This window comes from Adiantum capillus-veneris, chromosome 5, assembly GCF_014529385.1.
Source record: "Adiantum capillus-veneris isolate H3 chromosome 5, ASM1452938v2, whole genome shotgun sequence".
Lineage (NCBI taxonomy): Eukaryota > Viridiplantae > Streptophyta > Polypodiopsida > Polypodiales > Pteridaceae > Adiantum > Adiantum capillus-veneris.
The window spans coordinates 95,438,311-95,456,178 of record NC_140935.1 but is presented as its reverse complement, the minus strand read 5'-3'; the positions used below and the strand labels follow the sequence as shown (position 1 = coordinate 95,456,178).

The following is a 17,868-nucleotide window of genomic DNA, read 5'->3' as shown; positions in this document are numbered from 1 at the left end:
TTGTCCATTTGCAACCATCTTGTGTTATCGGCTCATATCCAACATAGTCTGTAGACTCCATTTAGAACACACACAAGCATGCTAAACGAGCTATCACAACAAAGATGTACCCAAAAGAGTACCTCTTTTCACTTTCCATGAAAGTAACTTGCTAACTCATCAACCAAATTTAAGTCCTTGACTTATTATCTTCTCATATCAATAAACAACCCTACCACAACTAGTGTTCAAGGTTGAGAACCTGAATTATACATGAAGCTCCAACTAGAGCAATAAATGCTTACTAATTGGATTGCTTTGTGCTAACGAATGCACTTTGAATATCCTTTAGCACAAGGTTACACTTTGTAATTTGCCTAATCTGTCTATCCCCTTGGATATTGACAATATTGAGGTGTGTTTCTCCACTTTTACAGACAGTCTTCCACAATGATTGGTAAATAAGGATCGCAATTCCTTACAACATTGATGAGAAATCAACAATGTTACGAATAACCATCTTGGTTAACTTGAAAGATCCACAAGCACCCAAACCAAGCCATGACCTCTATTGGTGATTGGTAGATATGTTACCATATACATGTGGTAGTGATGTGTGTGAACACACTAGGACCGCCGGGGCATTTTTTCCCCTTTAGGAGGTTTTTTCCCCCATGCATTGTATATACGCCCATCACTCTAGGGCTATCCATCTTTCCATTTCATAGTAAGAAACACACTCTCTATTGTGTGCCTTGAGCTTCCTTCGTCTTCTCCAAGTTGTGTGCGTTTCTCTTACCATATACATGTGGTAGTGATGTGTGTGAACACACTAGGACCGCCGGGCAATTTTTCCCTCTTTAGGAGGTTTTTTCCCCCATGCATTATATATACGCCCATCACTCTAGGGCTATCCATCTTTCCATTGCATAGTAAGAAACACACTCTCTATTGTGTGCCTTGAGATTCCTTCGTCTTCTCCAAGCTGTGTGTGTTTCTCTGCAACCCTAATTCCAACAATTTATATCAGAGCAGGTCACGTCCTCCCGTGCTTAGTCGCCAGTTGCTCTAGCATACGCCTGCTCACTTTCTCCGATTTCAGTGAGCTTTGGCAAGCGATCACAGGTCAAATTTTTTATTTGGGCTCATTTCGGCCTCCGTTTCCACTACAGGTAGTATTGCACATGCTATTTCTTCATTTTGTGCAAAATTTTTGTCAGTGTCGTTTTCTGCATAACATGTGTCTTATAGTCTTTTGCGGTTTGTGCTATATAGCACAAGTTGTTCCCGCTTTGTTTCTCCTATTTTTGGGCAGTTTTAACATCACGTGCAGCATTTACCATCGCTGACAACAACAACACAGATGTGTTCAAGCTGTTTGCTGCTGAGGATAGGTTGGATGGGGACAACTACCCTATGTGGGCTTATATGATGCAATATATTTTTGGGTCAAAGGGCATCTGGAAAATTGTGCAGGACATTGATGTACGTCCTGGTTCTGAGGATGTAGGCGATGTCGAGGATGTTGCAAGTCTTGCTGCAAGGATTGCTGCTGTTAGAGTTTTTTTGCCTACGGAAGAACAAGCTCGTTGGGATGTAAAGGATGCGCAGGCTCATGCATTGATTGCGTTGTCTGTGAAGCGCACCATTGTTCCTCACATCCGGTTAGCAAAATCTGTAAAACAAGCTTGGGATATTCTAGAAGGTCTTTATGCAAGCCGCAATGAGGCTAAAATTGCTTTGCTGCGTAAAGAGCTGGAGTCGAAGATTATGCATGAGGAAGATGATATGGACACTTTCCTTGCTAGTGTCAAGGATATCAATGAGCAACTTATTTTTGCAGGTGAAGTCATTTCAGACAGTTCCCTTATGCAGGCTGTTCTTGATGCCTTACCACATTCCTACCAGACTTTTGCTAGTACTTGGAGACTGATGACCCAAGGAAATCCTGAAGTTGTCAAGTTTGATGCATTATGCACATTGCTAGCAAGAGTCACTTTCTAGAAAAAGCAGCGTGCAGTTGAACAGGCTTTTATTGCTTCTCAAAGAAAGGGTGGTAACAGTAATGCAGCCACTTCTTATGGTTCTGCTGCGAGTGGCAAAAATTATGTTCCCAATGCTTCTGCTGGCAGGAATTCGTCTGGAAATTCTGGTGATAAGGGCAAAAAGAAGATGTGTTGCCATTACTGTAAAGCTAATGATCACTTGATCAAGTCGTGTTCTATGTTGAAGGCCAAAGAGGCTAAGAAGAAAGGGGGTGGTTCCACTGCAAATGCTGGTTCCACTACAAATGCAGCCATTGTTGAGTCTTCTGTGAAAGGAGACTGTAATGATGATGTTGATGCAGAATGGGCTTTCAGCGCAGAGTGCACTTACAATCCTGCTGTCCATGATGCATGCTTGTCAGTTGTTGCTGCAGATTCACATGTGTGGTATTTCGATAGTGGTTCTACAAAGCACATTACCTCACATCGTGAATTCTTTACCTCTCTTGAGTCTGTCCCTCATGGGAATTCAGTCATTTGTGCCAACAATGCCTCTTATCCGGTTCAGGGAGTTGGAAAGATTGTGCTTACTGCTGCAAATGGCAGTTCCTTCACACTTGTTGATGCACTTTATGTACTTGGGATCAAGAAGAATATCTTGTCTGTATCCGCACTTGCTAGACTTAGACTTGTAGTCAAATTTGTGGATGACAGATGTACAGTTCATGATCTCAGTTTTGGTGATGACATTGTTGCATCTGGCCTTTTGTGTCGTGGGCTATATAAGCTCACTTTGTATGACAAGTGTGGACAAAATTTTGCAAATGCTGTTGCAGATTCAAGGGCTATTTCAGATGCAAAACTTTGGCATGCACGTTTTGGTCATCTGAATTTTGCCAATTTGCTGCGTTTGCAGAAATCTGATATGGTTGCTTCTTTGCCGCCTCTTGAAGCACTTGTCAAACATGTTTGTGAAGGCTGTATTTTGGGTAAGATGCAGCTCTCTAAGTTTCCAAAGGATGGTTCACTTCGGGCCACATGCAGGTTGCAGCTTGTGCATAGTGATGTTTGTGGGCCCATGCAAACTCCGTCCTTGGGCAATTACCTGTACTTTGTGACTTTCATTGATGATTACTCCAGGCATGCATGGGTATTTCCGCTTAAAGCGAAGTCCGAAGTTTTTATGTGCTTCAAACAATTTTCTGGCTATGGCTGAAAATGTCTCGAAATGACTATGGGCACCCTCCGTTCCGATCGAGGGGGAGAGTATATGTCTCATGAATTTAATGCATTTCTTGCTAGTCATGGGATAAAACACCAATGTACAGTGCCTGCTACACCTCAGCAAAATGGTGTTGCTGAGAGGAAAAACAGGTCACTGATGGAAATGGCACGATGTATGGTCAAAAGTCAAGCTTTGCCGCATTCTTTTTGGCTTGAGGCCATCATGTGTGCAATTATGTACTTAACAGGTGTCCTACGAAAGCTTTGCAGTCTATTACTCCATGTGAAGCATGGCATGATAGAAAGCCTTCTATTGAGCACATGCGTGTTTTTTGGCTGTTTGGCATATGCTTTGGTGTAACAACAACCGCGCAGAAAATTGGATGACAAGGCTATCAAATGTATTTTTGTTGGTTATAGTGCTGAAACTTAAAGGTTACAGGTTATATCATCCACAAACAAAATGTATTTTGGTTTCACGGGATGTAGTGTTTGTGGAAGATTCTGTTTAGCCCTTCCTATCATGTACTAGAGACAGTAATGTAAGCTCATAGGACATTTATCACACTTTGTTGCCTCTTTTCAGTGGTGGAAATACGAATGTAATTTCCAATGAGGCAAATGTACATCCTATGGGGGTTTCTAAAAATGTTATAGATCAGCCTATTACTGATGCAGATGTACATGATGTATTTGATGAGGAAAGGGCTGAAAATGAGCAGGCCAGAGGTATGCCAAAATGGCTGGTGCTCACTTTGCGTGACAGTAAATTGGATGCACCTTTGTCTAGTCGCACTCGTTCAGGCTCTCACCATGCATCTTATGCATCAGATTGTTATGCTTTGGCTGTGTCTAGCTTACATGATGTTGAGGAGCCTCTGTCTTTTGATGAAGCACAGAATTCAGAAAATTGGATGGCTGCCATGCAATCAGAATATGATGCACTTATAGAAAATGACACGTGGACTTTATGTGATTTGCCTCCTGGCAAAAAGGCCATTGGTACAAAGTGGGTTTACAAGTTGAAACGCAAACCGAATGGTGAGATCAATCGCCATAAGGCTCGACTTGTTGCAAAGGGTTATGCACAGCAAAAAGGCATAGATTATGAAGAGACTTTTGCTCCCACTTGTCGTATGACTACTGTGCGTTTTCTATGTGCATTGGAAGCTCATCTTGGTTGGGATGTACATCAATCAGACATTGTTACCGCTTTCTTGAATGGTGACATATTTGGGGAAGTTTATGTAACGCAACCTCGTGGTTTTGTCATAAAAGGACAGGAGGACAAAGTGTGCAGATGTAAGAAGGCTTTGTATGGGTTGAAGCAATCTCCTCGTGCTTGGTATGAGAAAGCTGACACTCATCTGGTTAAACGATGCTTTCGTAACAGTCCAACAGAAAGCACATTGTATGTAAAGCGTGAGGATGATGTACTTCTCATTGTGGTTCTTTATGTCGATGATTTGCTGATCATTGGACCAAATGAGAGACATATTGCTGAATTTAAGTCTGATTTGAATGCTACTTTCAAGATGAAAGATTTGGGTTTGTTGCACCATTACTTGGGTATACAGTTTAAGCAGTGTGATGGTGGTATTGCCTTGTGTCAGAAAAGTTACATAGAGACGTTGCTATGTAAGTTTGGACTTGAGGATTGCAAACCTATTGCCACTCCCATGGAAACAGGTTTGAAATTGAGTCAACATGATGTTGGCAATCCTGCTGATGTCACTCTTTACCAAACTGCTGTTGGCTGCCTCATTTATGTATGCAACACGAGGTCAGATATTCAGTTTTCAGTCTCACAGGTTAGGAGATTTATGCATAGCCTAGGGTCTAAGCATTGGCAGGCTGTCAAGAGGATTTTCCGCTACCTTAGTGGCACTTTACATCTTGGCTTATTTTATCCCAAGGGGGGATCATTGCCGCGAGACTTACATGCTTTTTCGGACTCAGATTGGGCTGGTTGTTTTGACACGCAAGTGTCCACAAGTGGTTTTTGTTTCATGCTTGGCAGTTCATGTATATCATGGTTGAGCAAGAAGCAACCTACTGTGGCCACTTCGAGTTGTGAGGCTGAGTATAGGGCAGTCTTCACAGCTACGGTTGAGTGTGTATGGCTCAGAGGCCTTATGGCTGATTTGGGTGTTGGACAGGACACTGCCAACACAATCTACATTGACAGTCAGAGCGCATTGGCAGTTGCGAGGAACCCAGTTTTTCATGCTCGCACAAAGCACATTGAGGTGTATTACCACTATGTCAGAGAGAGGCTCTCAGCAGGAGAGATCAGCTTGGCTTATGTGCCAACACAGGACAACCTTGCAGATCTTTTCACAAAGGCATTGTCTCATGAGAAACTTGAAGCTTTCCGCAAAGCTTTGGGCTTACTCCCCTTTGTGGACTGATCATGTCCTCAGGGCATGGCACTTCCCTTTACTCATGTGCCAGCTCTCGTTCACCGTATCACTCCAGGGGTGATTTGTTAGCATATACATGTGGTAGTGATGTGTGTGAACACAATAGGACCGTCGGGGCATTTTTCCCTCTTTAGGAGGTTTTTTCCCCCATGCATTGTATATACGCCCATCACTCTAGGGCTATCCATCTTTCCATTGCATAGTAAGAAACACACTCTCTATTGTGTGCCTTGAGCTTCCTTCGTCTTCTCCAAGCTGTGTGCATTTCTCTACAACCCTAATTCCAACAAGATCTAAAGGAATCTCATAGAGATACTGCACATAGAGTGCAAAATGCTTCATAAGCAACTACTGTGATGAATATGCATGCCGTTCCAAATTAGCCTTTGCTAAACACTAGGACTCATAACACCTAGTGTGCATGCATTTAGCAAAAACAGACCCAAATCTGCATATCCATGATCATACTTGCAAACAATTATGGCGAATGTGATGCTCCTAGCATACATTAAAGAGGAGTGTAAATAGTTCTGAAAAGAAACTAAATAATTTCTATGCAATCATTTGAAAGCCTTGCTGAAATGTTTGAGCTATAATAGAAGGTGAAACATTAATCACTTCTAGGTACAAACAATGAAACCTTTTCATTAACAACTCATAGCCTTGCTATATGCATAACAACCATACGTTAATGTTGTTTAGCCACACTTGTAACCTTAACAAGTTGTTCTGCATATCCGACAATTTTTTGCCATTGAAATTGTTCCTGATACGACGTGCTAAAAATGGTCTAGAAAACAATTTTAACCAGCACCTAGGGACATTGTCACGACACATAATTGAACTAGCGGCACCAGTGTCAGTCCCAGAGACTCATATTCTACACATGTGGAATATGTCTCAACTAAGGATGTGTAAAAAAAGAACATCCTTCAAGCACGAGATGTACTAGTGTGTAGGGATAACTACGAACATAGTGCGACGTGCGTGAGAGGGTCCCTCATTATCATGATCCACACTGGCTAAACCGAACTCCTTGAGTTCCTAGACCATGTTGTATCCCATCTGACAACATGTGTCAAATCAAACCCTACAAGTGGGTCCATAACTACATATTGCAAAAATTTATTTTGGACACTACATCCCAAATTTATTAGCTCTTACATGACCTTGTCATCTCGCTGAAGAGAAAAAATGGATGAAAACATATAAGTTTATGCATCCTACTTGGAAAAGGAAACAAAAACATAGAAACAAAACCAAATCAAATGCGTACCTAGAGGTTGAACATAGTTTTCACTTACCTGTAGGCAAATACATCTGCCCAAATTTCCCACCGGCAAAGGCCTAGAAACACTAATTGAAAATCAATGAAATTCAAGAAGTATGTCACATATAACCTTGGGTGTTTCCTTTGCAATCCAAACCCCTTGGTTAAAATGGACATTGTCAAACTCCTTGGTTTAACTTTGTAGGAAAAACTGGTCACAACTAACAGCCGTCCCTTGGCCTATGTCCGTGACCCCGCTTGGGTTTGCCATTGGCATTACATTACTCTAGAAGTTGAAATTGTCCACTACCCCTTGGTAGCTTGTGGACTTCTTTCCTTCAAAGTGCAAGGGTGAAGGTTCCAAGAATTGACCATCAACACTTGATAAGTGATTTATTTATCAAGAGCTGGGTCTTACCCCAAAACTGTACTCATATAGACACTCTTAGTGCTATAGATAAAATAAGATATATACTAAAGTTGGAATTCGTTCACCACTGGATCTTTTCCATACCCAAAAATCCATAATCTTGGTTTTTGTGAATAATCGTGTTGTCTGAAATGTTGGCTTCATCTATACTCCTTGGTAGAGATAAACTCTTAATAAGTTTAAGACGTTCAAAAACTCAACTTGATCTTCACGCTTAAAGTGTGTAGTGCTAAAATAATGCCCAAAAAATCGCTAATGGCAAGACTCTTGCTTGTCCATTAGAATTGATGGATACTCAACTAAATAGAATTGTTCAATCTTGAAAGCAATCACTGATGGATTATAAACAGATGGCTCTTACCATTCCAAAATATGTGGTAATAGATGGCTCTTAGCCTTTCCTGTTGTCTCTTAGCCCTTCTTGTTAGCGTATTGACATAGAAAGATTTCAATAAAATGATGCGTAGTTTCATCTCTCCCACATAGAAGTTGGAAAGAGAGAGAGAGAGAGAGACAGAGAGAGAGAATGTTGGGCTAAGGAAAACCCCTTATTCTAGTGTGTTGTATGCCCCTTGCATATGCTCCTGTGCAAACCACGTCTGTGTCATAGCTTATCCTATAAGCATACAGCAGTGTATGTACAACGCTCTCGTAGAGAGAGATATTATAAGTCGCATCTTGACCCACCTACCTTGTATGTGAGCATGACTCATGACTCAAATATGGAAATTTGCCTATGAATAAACATAAAAAAATATTTTAAGATATCAATAACATACCTTGTCCTTGACAGAGTAGCTAGCATTATAGCAAAAGCGTAAATAGTAATGAGATGGAATTATGTCAATCTCACTGGCATGCCGAGGTGTAAGCCCTTGGCGACATTGACGGCCCTAAAGATTGAGCCGATACCATCAGTGTCTTGCACAACCGGGCATGGATACATCACAATTTGACGTTGTCATACATAAACTTGTGAGCTTATATCCTCCGTTGCTGAATTTCTAGAACTCTGTGGCAATGTCATCCATTTGAAGTTAACGACAGGATCGTGACACGCGTTAGAAGCCTTGTTTCTCATAAATGTTGTCAAAACACTTTTCTTTGTATAATAGGAAATCTTTGCCAACTTAAAAATTAAAATATAGAAAAACAAGAAAACTTGGAATTGTCTAACCTGGTTGCCCTATTATGGCCATGTGTCTTGAGTTTTCAAAATAAAAACTAGGTTAAATTTGGCTCATAGCCATATTTGTTGCTCGAGTGAGTTAGCGTATGTATCCTATACACCCTTGTGATATTTAAAAACCTGCAGACATCTTGGTAAGTTTCCCCAAGTGTCTATGCTATCCGCATATTCCAAACTTTGGAAACCGCTATGCCAAATGTCGAAAGGGGAGCCTTGCTTCACATAAGAACTCATGGAGTTCTGGTGCTCATAGCTACAGATACTCTTGCCCATTGACAATGTCATAGTTAAAGAAGGTCGATCTTGTCAAAATTTCATAGAGAATTGGCCTTGTCGAGTCGTGCAGCTTATTGAGAATCATAAGATTGCCCAATATTGATAGAGGTAGCATTTACAGCTTAGCTATCAAGAGCCAACTATTGCCAGATTCAATCGACTACCCTTGGCATTGATAGTCATAGCATCCCATATGTGTGGTGGTGAGCTCATATCTATGGATGTCAATGTTATTTCCAATGTACTTTGTATATTGATGTTGCTTGCTCCCTGGCAAGCGATTATGGCTTTGAAGTGATTATGCATCTATGCATGGATCCGCGCTCCTGAAAGCCTTGCTTTTCCCTTCCTGTTAGGTAGCACAAAGAGGAGACATCAAAAATATAATAGCCGACGTAATACGCAAGTCAGTTTCTCGAATGTTTGTATATGGAGCCTTGCTCCCATAATACGTCTTCAAGAAGTTGCATATCAAATGGAGTTATAAGAAAATTAACCCTAGCAATTATCGACCTTCTCAAGTAATTACTTGAATAACAAATAGTTATGATGCCAACCTTTGGCACCTGTCATCAAGGGTAACAAAAGGCCTTGCCTTTGCATCACCACAGGCTTGTTTTAACTTTGGATAGTTTTGCAAAAACTATTAAAACACAGAAGTGAAATCTCAAATTTAAACGTACTTACCGATATTCCTTGAAAGGTAAGAGATGTACCCTCCTTGAGAGCTATGCTGATGTAAACTCGGCTCTACAAACCCGTACATGCTTGGTCGGATCGATGATCGCCAAGTAACCGACTTTGTCGAATTGTACAGTTGAGTGGAAGCATAAAAAACATCGACTTGCAGAAACCCTCTCATCGAGGCTATTTATGGCCAAGGTTAAACTGATGGTATTACCTTTTCAGATTGCCAAACGAATGTATCCCTGATTTTGAGATCATGGTCTTGCCAATTCCCAATAGTGTCTATCCCTGATTCTTGGCTCGTAGCCTCGTGGAGAAAAGGGGAAAGAAAGAGATAAAATTATTACCAATTTTTTTGAAAAAGCTACGGAAATACCAAAAATTTTGCAACATTGCTACTGCAGCTCGTGCTTCACCTTCACCCCGAAATCCATGCTCTCATTGCTGCCCTTGGAAGGGGGTGTTCCTGGTGGGTACCCTCCCTTAAAGAAATTTTGTAAGAAACATTGTGTCCACCCAAGCACCGTGAACCCTAAGACTTCCCCAAAAAAAAAAAATTTGATCTATGGAGGGCCTGAACTGCGCCGAAAGGCAGGAGATGAACAAGCCACTCTGCGTTGCTTCCTCGCAGGTGCCCCCGTGACGAACCTTCCTCCCCTCGACAGTGCGATTCCGCAGATCCTTACCACACTCGATTTCAGCCTAGTCGACGGTGGCTCTCTCCCTCCTAAGAGGCTCTGCACACGAGGTGTACCACGACCCCGACCTTCTGCTTAGCCGCCTTGCACACCATGGCTTGCATGATCATGCAAAACCATGCACGTCCTGTTCCTGAAAGAGAGAGAGAGAGAGAGAGAGAGAGAGAGAGAGAGAGAGAGAGAGAGAGAGAGATGCAACAAGCCAAGGAAGGCCATCTTCCCCCCTTCTCCATAGCTCTCCCCCCTGAGCTCTAATACCAATGTAAGACAAAGGGACTGGAGCATGCTCATCACCACCCAATCATGCCCTATATAGGCCCTTGACTTGCTAAACATAGGGACCTCCTTGACTGCATGTCCGTCATGGCTCTTGGCCCTACCGAGTCGTACCCTTGGCATGACATTTGCATTGCATAAAGTCAACTTCAAAGGGTGATTAAAACTCAAACTATTTAGACCGGAAAACAAAGATGTGTATTGCAAAGCCAAAAGAATACCTACTGAGGAATCTCTTGACAAGTATATCCATGGTGTGGTTATGGTACTTAATAGGGTAATTGATGGCTCCCTCCTTGATGGAGGCCTAGGTTTGATCATGTATCTACTACTCTCATTCTTCCAAACCCATTCATACACATTTCATTTATACATGCTATTTTTAGCATTGCTCTAACAAGTTGGATTAAAAATAGATCTAGCACACGGGGGGAGGAGGCATTTCAGCTACAAATGGAGGTGTTTTTGTACATGTGAGAAGCACCATCATTGTGTTCTACCCATAGATCAGTAGTGAGGGGATGCTACTTGAGAAGCCAAGCGGGTCCATGATTTTTGGCAAGCGGAGGATGGTTGGGTGAGGAGTACTGGGCTAGGGGACTTGTATTTCCCACATCCTTTGTTAAGATCACCTCTAGCTCTTTTTCCACCACTTGTGTCTTTAGTGTCCAAAGATGGTAGGATTTTCACAGCTCCATATCTTTACCGAGGCATTTAGGTGGTGCTTGTTAACACATGGCTGCATGTTTGACATAAGCCTTCAATCTCTCTCTATATCAGAGATGTATAAGCAGGTATATAATCACCGCTTGTCTTTCTGTAGCAATCCACTTGGAGAACTTGAGAGTGGATAATCTTACGGAACCTGCAAGGAAGAATAAATAGATTTTGTGCAACATAAGCCATAGGGCATTATCAAACCAAAGTACAATACCTCTTTGTAAAAATCTCCTTCCCCTATAAAATCATTGCCATATTAGGTAAAGGGTCTATGTACATTCCATCTTTGGGTTGTGTATGAGGAGTCTCTTTTGATGTAAGAGATTACATCCTATACTCCTACATGCAACCATAGTTAGTGGAGCGCCTTTTAGTTTCAAATTTATTCATGGTGAAAGGGCATGCAATTATGTATGACCCCGTAACATTGATGCATTGGTACTCGAAATTTCCACAAGCCATAACTTAGCTACATATTTCTATTATGTGTTGTTTTAAATAGACTACTTAAACACAAAAGAACACCATCTTCAAAGGACAGATGGCTCTAGACAACAAAGAATTAATTGCACAAAATCATTTCTATATTCAAAGCATTTTTGTACAATTTATCACAATGAATATTCATTCCAATTATCCTATAGATTAGGACAAGAAGTATACAGGTCATCATCTTCAAGATTGAACTACAACAAACCTAAACATCTTTAAGCAAGGATAGGACTATCGTTTGCATCCATATAACCTAAACATCTTTAAGCAAGGATATGACTCTCGTTTGCATCAATATAAACATCTTTAAGCAGGGCTAGGACTGTCGTTTGCATCAATATAAATTCTTAAACTTTGAACTAAGTAAGAATGTAGTTAATTTAATAATATTCTATTTTCGACATGGTCAACACTCGATAGGCTTGTGAAGGAGCCTATCAACCATGTCGAAAATAAAATATTATTAAATTAACTACATTCCTACTTAGCTCAAAGTTTAAGAATTTGGAGTTTTTTTGTCAAAGCAAGAGAGTACTAGTCCAATTACTTTGTGTGTGTGTGTGTGTGTGTGTGTGTGTGTGTGTGTGTGAGAGAGAGAGAGAGAGAGAGAGAGAGAGAGAGTTTTGAATTCTAGTAAGGGAATCTCTATAGTGTTCTAGAACAAATGTTTGCATCAACATGAAAATATGTATTATAAAAGAAGATAGGCTTACAATAATGTTTGTATCAACATGAAACTATCTATCATGAAAGAAGACACTCAATCTTGTTCCAAGTAGTTCATATAAACTTCTTATAATATTGAGTACATATGAAAACATGATAGTGATTGATTGCACCAGAGAACAAGGATAGATCATTTCCAAGTATTCCTCAGAGCTTGGGAGGCAACCAAAGAAGATTTTGTGCTTTAGTTGAGAGTGGAAGGATTATCCAATGTAAAAGAAAAGAAAACTTTGCATAACAATCAGATATGGAAGTCTTGAAGTAGAAGTGCTTGAAGAGTTGATAAGTTCTTTGAGGTTCAATGAGTTGAGAGAGAGAAAGAGACTTTTAAAACATTGTAAGGGGATTTCAAAACATCACACAATCGTATGGAAATGAAAATATTTTCTATTTTTGAAGAGGCCCTTGCCTTTATTGCTCTTAAGGTTCAAGATCCCCATGGTTAAATCTTGCTCTCAATGAAAATTGCTTGAAAATCAGTTAGCCAACGACATGGATTGCTAAAGCTCATCATTCTCATTTGCTTTAGAGAGTAGCATGTGGAGTCTTTCAATAGTTGTGTGTGGACTATGTGCACATTTACTGTAATTTTCTCCTCAGCATTGCTTTTGTGCAATTCAATTCGCTTCGTTTTAGAATTCTTTCTTCCAATAATCTTTTGTTCCCTCAACCTCCAAGAGATTTGTTCCACTTCTTCCAAATGCATCTTCGACAGTCATTACAATTCTCCTTCAACACATTCATAAACATTGCTTTCAGTTGCTTATTTTCTTTACTCCATGTGAAACAAAGAAGATAAGCAATTGAAAGTATTGGCTCTAATGAGCCGCGAGATCATAGAGACCAGAGGCTTCTCCATGTCCCCCCATCCATCCCCGCGGCCTGTCCTCCCGTGATGATCCAGTAAAGGTCCCCAAATCTCAGCTCCATAAAGCAATGCAGAAGCCACCAAAGTGTCAAAAGAGCTAGACATGTGACACACAAACCAATCATCTAGCAATAGCCTTCCATATATTAGTGAATGTTAAAGCATATGGCACACTTGACGTGACGAACCCACAAAAGAATTTAGATCGTGTAATATATTAAAGAGTGATCAGCCTTGCTTGTGATATGAAGGTGAAAAGTCACAACGGCCTACATAAGAGGATTGAGAGAGAGTGTGTGACACTACTCAATGTTTCACTTTATATAAAGGGAAAATTACCAAAATACCCCTATAATGTGAAATTTTCCCAAAATACCCCCGAAGTTGAGATTAAAATTCCCAATTCCCAATCTACCCCTTGCGACAACAAAAGACATGGAAAAACAATAATCTTTTACAAATTTCTATACAAAGCACTCTGTTCAACACGTTGAGTATAACAGAATACAGATATTTGATGGTGCTATGAACTCAGTAAGATAAAATGGCTCGATATCAACACAAGCAAAAAGCGGTGTGTGGATGGTTATCTTTGGCTAACAGCTTCATAAACATGTATTTATGGTTTCGTATATTATCTTTGAGAAAATTGGAGAAATTATTTGAAAGAAATAGCACAAGGGTATTTGGGAATTTTTTCAAATTACAAGGCTATTTTGGGAATTTCCACAAATTTGAGGGGTATTTTGGTGATGTTTTCTTATCTAAATAAGGAAACGAATGCCAATTATCTCTTCCAAGGGGCTATATTTACATAAGAAATGCTTACTTAGTCAATGCCCCTGTTGAAAGAAAAAGGGTTTGCCGACATTAGCATGCCATGTGGCACTAATCAACAAGCTTTATCCAATGGACCACATTTGCTCCTAAGTTTTTCATGCTATATTAAGGCCTACTGTAGGCCAAAAGAGCTGTGAATGAAATGAACCATCTTAGAGATGGTGGCTGAATCTCAACAAAAAAAGTTTTTTGTTGCATGATTGAAATTTGAGAGATGCCACTGGGAAACGAACCTGGGTCTCTACACACACAGCGCCCATATCCAACCACTAGGCTATGACTCCTCTAACAAACAATGGTTATTACAATTAGGTAGGGTAACGAAAAACAACCCCATCCCTTATACTATAAAACTCTCCCAAAGTACCAGAAAAGAGCTTTATAATACCAAACAATGTGAGGATTCCAATAAACAAGTGAGGTTTACAATATACAAATTGTGGTACAATGCAACTTGCTGAATTTAAATATATGGCAGCCTAATAGTTTTGTAGAAGGATATGACCCATATTTGCAATATGTTACAAAGGGTCAAAATTTTCATATCATTAACAATGTTGTATTTAAATTAAATAACACCTACCTGCCCTTTAATATCCTGGTGTGCTCTCTGCAAAAGCAGCTACTAACTTCGAGCTTAAACTCCAGGTTCACTTCTGTCATTTGAAGGTTGACATGACCTGATCCCCATACCACCTGCATCACCATACAACTAAACAATGTGCACATGGTTCCTCACTTCTTTTCTTGTTTTGCTATAGCTGGGTGCAAGCTTGTATCAGTAAGCAAAGATACACACCACACAGAGTTTACAACCATGCAGCTCTCGAGATTCATGCCTGCTAGGCAGCTGGCCAACAAACAAGTGAGAAAACAAAGTCATTTCATCATGTAAATGCTGTAATAATGCCTGATTCTCCTCCGCCGATAGAGAATGTTGATGATGGTTATGCCTTTATGTTCTTATCGCGAGCTTCCTGAGGATCCACAGAGGGCATCGCATGGTCACACATGGGTGTAAGGGAGGGGATTTACGCAAAGGAGGAAAGGTAAAGAGGGGTCCTGTATATAGTGGTAAAACAGGGGCACTTCGTGCACGCAGGTGACATTTGCTAGTGAATCTCCTGGACGTGAAATGTACAGTTGATATTTAGTTTAGTAAATGCTTCAAAGCTCGATAACGATCTACGACAGACTTGACCCAGTCTTGTTTGCCTTGCTCTTCAAGGCACATTTACCTTCTTCTGCAGTATCAGCAGTGTTCACATGCTATCCAAACCAAAAACCTACTAATGCACCAAAGCATGACCTCTACCATCACAAAGGCAGCAGCCTTCACAAAATCACACTCAGCATGATCGCAAAGATGCAAAGGATGCTGCCTAAGAACTGTAGAAACAAGCAAGCCTAAGAAAACGTCACACAAAAAATTCGTGTCAATCATGTTGTGATCACTTTCCGTAACTTGATAGGGAGGATAAGAAAGATCCAAATCTCCATAGTGCAATAACATGGGATGGACACCTGGTTTCAATACCTGAATGAAAGTAACAAATGTATAAGTGGTTCTGCTAATACACCACAAGCACCAAACAATCAGAACTGAGAAACACAGTTCATTTCAGATTCCCATTAGACAATAAATGTTTTTGCTATAACTTGAACAATCAGACTATCTTTGAAATCGCCTTACTCTGACATCTCAGTATTCGAGTCCACCTGCCAAAAGAACAACACAAGCACATGACCAAATAAGCACATTCAGAAGTTGCAATTGAGCAGGCTACCACCAACTTTCTACCTTAGAAGAATGCCATCTTCAACACCGTTTGCCTCATAGAGAATTGAATTGTAGACCACACTATGTTCAAGGACGCCCATTCGTAAACTATGAACACATCATGTCCAAACATTCCTAGACAATGAACTTTGAAACACATCTGTTCATAATCCGGCTAGCCTTGCCAACCTTATCAGGCTTGCCTTTGCCTCTATCTCCTAGCAAACTCGTACATTTGCTTTTGGCTTCAAAATCCCAAGCCAAACAGATTAACGACTTCCTTAACTTTTACGATGCATAGGCTACTAATTATGTACTGGTCGATACACTTTCCATAGCATTTTGTTGGTGTTGATTCATACAAATCCCTGGGCGCTACCACACAGACATCCACTTGCAAATGCCTAGCTCCACGAGCTCAATCACGAAACCAAAGGCTTCAATTGCCTTGCCCTCCAATAAGCTGGAAAGTCACCAACCAACTGGGCAATCAATTAGTGATTTACAATGGGGGTAAGGTGGTGCGTAAATACTAACCTTAGCAAATTGAACTACCCAGACTTTGAAAAATAAGTAAAATAAATACCTGAAGCCAAAATCAAATATTAGGATTACATTGGGCTATTCACTTGAGATGCCATAACATTGGCATGACTAAAAATATCACAAGCAAGGCTGATATGCTTTTGATGCTTTCATGATAAAAGCAAAAATGGCAAATGACATTAGAGGAAAGCTCTGCCTTCTTTAGGGTTTCCCAGAACTACTGAGCTTGAAACTACAAGTTTCAAAAGATTATTGGAGCCCAAAATAGCATCTTCAAACCACCTCCTCTATTGTTCTCCAAGTATCTAAAAATGCATTTCAAGTTGGGTTGGTTATTGTTCACGAACCCTTGTTAAATTACCAACTTAAAGAAATAGAAAAATCCTGCGGACCTCACAAAACAAAGAGTTGCTTGGTGTTCGTCATGTGGTGTCCTGTCCAAATGAAATGATGAAAAATCATGCTGTAATAGGGGATATACTCGGATAACACCAGAAGCCTCGACACTTGAGAGCATGCAGGCAAAACTGAACCATTCTCTACAATCGCTTCAAGAATGCAAGCATATAACTTGCTCTATTTTTCTCATGTGGGAGTTATCCTCGTCATCCATGGGCTTTTTAAAGGTGCACTACAGAGACGTACATCTTCCAGCCTTTTTTATTTCAAAAATGTAAGGCTCTGTGACCGTTCTCTATTGTGGTCAACACCACATGTAGACACTTTCAACAGCCACAAATCTGAGAATATGTTTTTTCTGATCAAGGGTCATTAAAGAAAGTAGGGAAACATACCATAAGCTATATCCTCATCTTTTTAACAGCAGGAGCGTTTGCCTAGCTTGCCCCCTTGAAGAAAGTCTAAGCACCTGCATCCAAACAATTTTGCATTTAAAGCTCCATTGGCATGAGTAAACGCTTTGCACATCGTTCTAATGCTTAAACCAAAACATACCTTTAAATGACTTCAGCAAGCTTTTCATTTGTGATCAATCAAAAATAAAAGCTAATGGGAAATGGTGGTCTTGCCCGCTCAGCTAAGGCCAGCCGCTACAAACAACAATCAGATATGAAAGGCTACAAACAACAATCGATTGTTTCTTGTAATGGTAGTCTTGGCGGCTCCACTATGGCCACAGATGAAAAGCTTTGCCGAAGTAGCCGCTACAAACAGTGGCTGAGTGCTGCCAAGGAACAAGGCGTTCCACTGGACAATGTGCTCGCACCTTTGCACCAGTAACCTTGTTGCTATGGTGGAGTGCTTCCAGAGTGGGTGCATGCATCGTTGGTATTTCAAGATAGCAAATCTTGGAGCTCGCTAATCGGAGCAGCCGTGGCAACTCATAAGCGTCAGCCCAGTTCTCGCTATCGCCAGCTATTACAAGGGCCTCCATCTTGCGGGTGGGGCCTCCCATTGCTTTCCATGGAGTACTAGAATCATTAAGACTAAGCATGCGCAA

General features: G+C 40.7%; 1 protein-coding gene across 3 annotated transcripts; it reads right to left on the bottom strand.

The window, feature by feature from the left end:
- Positions 1 to 10,645: 10,645 nt before the first annotated feature.
- Positions 10,646 to 17,536, bottom strand: LOC147457764 (uncharacterized). Of its 3 annotated transcripts, XM_086512579.1 has the most exons (11): positions 17,364 to 17,536; positions 16,771 to 17,277; positions 16,401 to 16,414; positions 16,252 to 16,326; positions 15,885 to 15,944; positions 15,777 to 15,802; positions 15,549 to 15,620; positions 15,399 to 15,472; positions 14,883 to 14,933; positions 14,667 to 14,779; positions 10,646 to 11,302 (listed from the first exon to the last, which is right to left on the bottom strand). In XM_086512579.1, the coding sequence occupies exons 2-11, from the start codon at positions 16,924 to 16,926 to the stop codon at positions 11,209 to 11,211; spliced, it is 735 nt and encodes a 244-aa protein (XP_086368705.1). In that variant the 5' UTR covers positions 16,927 to 17,277; positions 17,364 to 17,536; the 3' UTR covers positions 10,646 to 11,208. The 3 variants fall into 3 exon arrangements, 1 of the variants encoding a protein (XP_086368705.1); XR_015188143.1 differs by lacking the exons at positions 10,646 to 11,302; positions 14,667 to 14,779; positions 14,883 to 14,933; positions 15,399 to 15,472 and having other exon boundaries at positions 15,599 to 15,802; positions 15,885 to 16,714; positions 17,204 to 17,277; XR_015188142.1 differs by lacking the exons at positions 10,646 to 11,302; positions 14,667 to 14,779; positions 14,883 to 14,933; ... (3 more) ...; positions 15,885 to 15,944; positions 17,364 to 17,536 and having other exon boundaries at positions 16,133 to 16,714; positions 16,802 to 16,935.
- Positions 17,537 to 17,868: the final 332 nt, after the last annotated feature.